We start from the raw sequence: 4,558 nt of genomic DNA, 5'->3' as shown, positions 1-4,558 counted from the left end.
GCATGGTCGCGCGCCGTGCTTGTCGCCGCGTTTTGATTACGTCATCACAACAACACGTTAGGTTACCAAACTTATAGGTGCATTTGTTGTTGTTGAAGGCCTGGCTGTTACAGTCTTTATTTACACTATTTTGTTGTAGGCCTACTGGCCTAGATGTTTATTTTAAAGCACCTTGGCTTTGTTCTGAATGCACTTTGTTGTAGTTATCCTACAGAGAAAAGAAAATGCACTTGACTTGTAATTAATGTACTGTATGCATTCAAAAGTGCTGAATAAATGTTTTATGGACCCATAATAGTGATTATTATTTAAGTTAAGTTTTGCCATAATCATGTCTTTTTCCATAATCAGGTAGCTGAACAACATTGGTAAAAAATGTATACATTATATATATGTATACATTATATATATATATATTTCTATTAATCATTTTCGGCATTCGGTTTTCGGCCAACTGTTTCCTATTTTCGGTATTGGTTTCGGCCAAGAATTTCCCATTCGGTGCACCCCTAAATAACATAGTTCCTCATTAATACATGACCGTCTATACTGTACCTTTGCAGCCGTTGTGTACTCTTCCCTCTTGATCTCTCCACTTGATTGCCCGGATGTCTCCCTCCCAACCTCCATCAATGTGGCTGCCTGGAACTTCTTCAAACAAATAACCAGACAAAATGAATTATAATTAGGTGACCAAATTACATTAAAAGGTTTACCCTACCCTGTCACATCCACTGAGTGGAAGATGGTCCTGGATGCTTTCCAAATAAAATATTAGCAAAGAGGCTTTTTGCTGCTCTTTCATCAAAAGTGGAAGTGAATTGACATCTTTAGTGTGGCTTATCCTTCCTCATTAACATGTAATGTTATACTTCCAACCTGCGATTAGACATTACAGCCACTATGCTACGTTTCTCTATGGAAAGCATTAGGGATACATTTTTAAACGTAAATACATCCCTATAAAGATCATAAGACAATACAAAGACATATTTTTACACTAGCAATGCTAAATAATGTGAAAATGGATGAACGTTTTATAAAAAACTGCTAACATATTAACAACATAATCAATATAAATATTCTTTCAGTTTAATAGTTAGAGATTAAGAGATGGCTTTTTTCTCTCTCGTTCTTCCAATGAATCTCTTTCTGAAAATAGAATCCTCTTTATTGCAACCTCGGGTCAATCATGTTACCACAAGAGGGAATAAGCCCATTTGAAGCAGCCTTTTTAAGATCAACTGGGGACTCATTTCAGTTCCTTGCTAATGACCGTTAGCAGTAGTTCCTAATTTCTCATGTGCTTTGTGTTGTTGCCTAACATGCAAACTGTCAATTGAGTTTACCGCAAATGAGTAATGACAGCAAACAAGGGTGTTAATGTACGGAATGAGATCGTAGGACCCATTGGTACAACATTATTGATGCCTAATATAAATATTAATCATGACATTTTTTGTTATTGATCACATTGTTTTTATGTATATGCTGTGGTTGTCCTTGGAAGATAAATTACATGCATGATTCACATAAGAGGATTCGAGAAAACATTGTTTCCTTCTTTTTAAGTTGGTAGTGTTTTTAAAACATTTTCATTTAGCAAAAACAGACTGTTAATCCTTTTGCCAGCATTTTAAAACTTTTATATTTGATACGGTATTTTCCACTTGAACTGATAATCTTTCTAGCTCAGGCGAACTTCCTACAAAAGGTCCTGCCATAAAAGCACAGTCACTGAGCCTGAGTAAAACCATTAAGGAAATATGCTGTTTGAACTTGTTAAATTGATTTTGTTTTTGTAGCTCATGTCATTATTTGCTTAAACATTACAATAGTTAATAATTAATAGATAAATATGGATTTATGCTGCATACATTTCCAGTACGTGTATCCATTTCAAGCGGGCAGTTTACCTTTGATGTGGTTAAGTGTCACCCAGTAGTGCTCGTCTGGACTGAACGTGTCTTTGGACCACTCCAAGAGGTCCTGGGCTTTTGGGCTTTCCAGAACAAAGTCTACAAAAGCCCTTGTGAGAGCATAGTAGGCTGTTCCAAAATACACTGGCAGATTGTGTGGAGGATGACCTTTCTTCAGTCTAAATCTTGTAGCTACATGTGAGCCTACTATCTCCCTGTGCTGGAGCTGAGTCCTGTGCTTCATAGACTCGGGCTGCTTGACCCCAGGCGTCATGTTCCTGTCCCTCCACTGTTTGCTCTGCATGTACCGCACTAGTTCCAGGTTGCTTTTGACGGGGAAATCCTGTCCACACAGATTCACCACCTTCCTCCAGCCTATCTTGGACTTTGATAAATCCTTCATGCAGTTTATGTCCGCTTGAAGGCGGGAAAAGCCAGCGTATGTCACTGTCTCTCTTTGGCTGGAGAGGAAGGTATTTTTAAAGCAGCTGACAAGCTTCAGTACAGCCGCCTGGTACTCCACTGAAGCCTTATTATCAACATGAATGCAGTACACATTTTGTGGCATGTAAATGGCGCGTAACAGGCGCACAAATAGCTCCAGCTCCTTGTGAACGGTCACAATGAATGCTAAAGGGTAGTCCTCCTCCTCACGACTGAGAGGTTTTGTGATGAAGTGTAGGTCTCTGGTCAAGTTAGAACACTGCATGCGACTATTCATAATGTAGCTTTCTAACTGTAAACGGAAACAAAATAGGTATATTAACATCCAAAAATACTTAAAAATGACTCTTCAGTATCATTTGTCTGTATACTATATGTATTAAACCTACCTGGCAGTCACGCCGGTACCTCTCCACTCCCTCCTCCATGCTGGGCAGCAAAGCTTTACATTCAGTGGAGAAGGACCTGCAACTTGGAGGCTCTAACACCTTGGGCTCTCTTGGCATCCTGGTCCTCATGTAAATAACTGAACAGATGATAATACTCATCCCCAGGCACAACAGGAAGCTGCATTTTGTCCCCTCTAGCTGGTGCATAATAGACCTTCTTCCCCGTATCCAAACGCCACCACAGATTCAACTCCTGCAAAAAAGACATCCGATTGGTTATTGCGCTGAGGACCCTGAGGGGTGTTAAACAGGGTTAGATATGTAGGTTAGCACTAATTGATGAAGCCAGTATTACGTCCATTATTAACAAGTATATGAGACATAACTGGCAACACAATGTCTCTTTCTGGAACAGCATTTAAAAGTAGTTTGATATGAATGTTTTCATCCCTGCTAGGATTTTCTTTTTAACTAAGTGGAAATTATCATGTGGTTGATGGTATACATTTAATAATTGCTCAAATATCAAGTAATAATAACAATCTAATACTGGTTATAGTTTTTATTTGAAGGTTAATATTCATTCAGTAATAAAACAATTAACGTTTTGTTTAGCAATACTGAAAGCAGTCGCTGCTTTAATAAAAACATGCTATTATTTTAGGAGTAACATATTCTAGGTGAAACAGATAGCCATAAGCAATATTACAACATTTTTGAAAGATATGAGGATACTTGATATCAAGCTTGCTTTGCCTGTGCCAAGCATTGTTTTGCCTATGTTTGGTTTGTGTTCCTTATCAAAGTTAGCGAGAATTTGCTCTTTCTTGTGTCTTTATCGAAATAATAAAAAAAAAATCCCAAACTTTTCAGCCTGCAACCCCTAAAATAACAGTGCCAGAAACTGGAGACCCCGGGGGGTCTTCCGCACTCTCGCGGGAATATCTCCGCAATGGAGCAAGGCTAAGTTTCACTTTCTATTGCATCATATAGCCCAGCGCAACACCTTCGTCAAACATGTTGCCACTTGTTTGCACCATTTTCAGGCGATTTGCAATCTGTTCTAGAAAAAACAATGGATGTATTTTATGAACATTTATCCATGCTGAAAGTAGATCATTTAGATGTGTTAGGAGTGAGATAGAGATTATATATCTAATATATGCATCTGATGGAGCATTGCATGAAGTCTGTTGATGATCAGAGGCTGTTGTTGGGGCTGCATTAACCTTTTTTTATTTTTGTTTTGTAGACAGACCATGCAGGCCTCAGAGAGTTAAACTTGGGCCTGCGACCATAGTTTTATTGTATTTTGTTTTGAAAATCCACAGCGGAGGTTTGTGCGGTGTATTATTTTGGATATCTCTAGGTAGCCAACGATCTGTGAGTCTGTTAGCTCGGACATAAACGCCGTAATAAATGTAGTCTACTACATTTCATAAGAGGTGTAAAACCTGAGAGCATTTTAAATTGGATTTGAACTAAATGCTTATAATCTGTAGTTGTGTTTGTATTGTTGATTTCATGTGTGAACGAGGCGATGTAGAGAAGGTTAAACTGTCATTATTAGGCTGTAATTTGTTATATACTGTTGGAATGGTAAGCAGGCCTATTGTTTTTGGATATTTGTGGAGTTAGATGGTCCGTGAGTGTTTTTTTTATTGGTTAAGTGGTCTGAAAAAGTGGTCTGAAAAAGTTTGAGAAACACTGCGCTAGTTGATTGTCAAAGGGGGAGCCTCGCTGCTGGGAAATTATACAGATGGCTAGTCCGCCCCTGAAAAATGTCTATGTACACATTATTATTAT

General features: G+C 38.4%; 1 protein-coding gene across 1 annotated transcript; it reads right to left on the bottom strand.

The window, feature by feature from the left end:
- Positions 1-538: 538 nt before the first annotated feature.
- gcnt7 (glucosaminyl (N-acetyl) transferase family member 7) lies at positions 539-3,085 on the bottom strand. The gene is made up of 3 exons (XM_010776485.1): positions 2,753-3,085; positions 1,917-2,655; positions 539-651 (listed from the first exon to the last, which is right to left on the bottom strand). The coding sequence occupies exons 1-3, from the start codon at positions 2,957-2,959 to the stop codon at positions 545-547; spliced, it is 1,053 nt and encodes a 350-aa protein (XP_010774787.1). The 5' UTR covers positions 2,960-3,085; the 3' UTR covers positions 539-544.
- Positions 3,086-4,558: the final 1,473 nt, after the last annotated feature.

The sequence above is a fragment of the Notothenia coriiceps genome, unplaced genomic scaffold (assembly GCF_000735185.1).
Source record: "Notothenia coriiceps isolate Sejong01 unplaced genomic scaffold, NC01 NC01_scaffold00017068, whole genome shotgun sequence".
NCBI classification, from domain to species: domain Eukaryota; kingdom Metazoa; phylum Chordata; class Actinopteri; order Perciformes; family Nototheniidae; genus Notothenia; species Notothenia coriiceps.
This window is presented reverse-complemented; position numbering and strand designations above follow the sequence as displayed.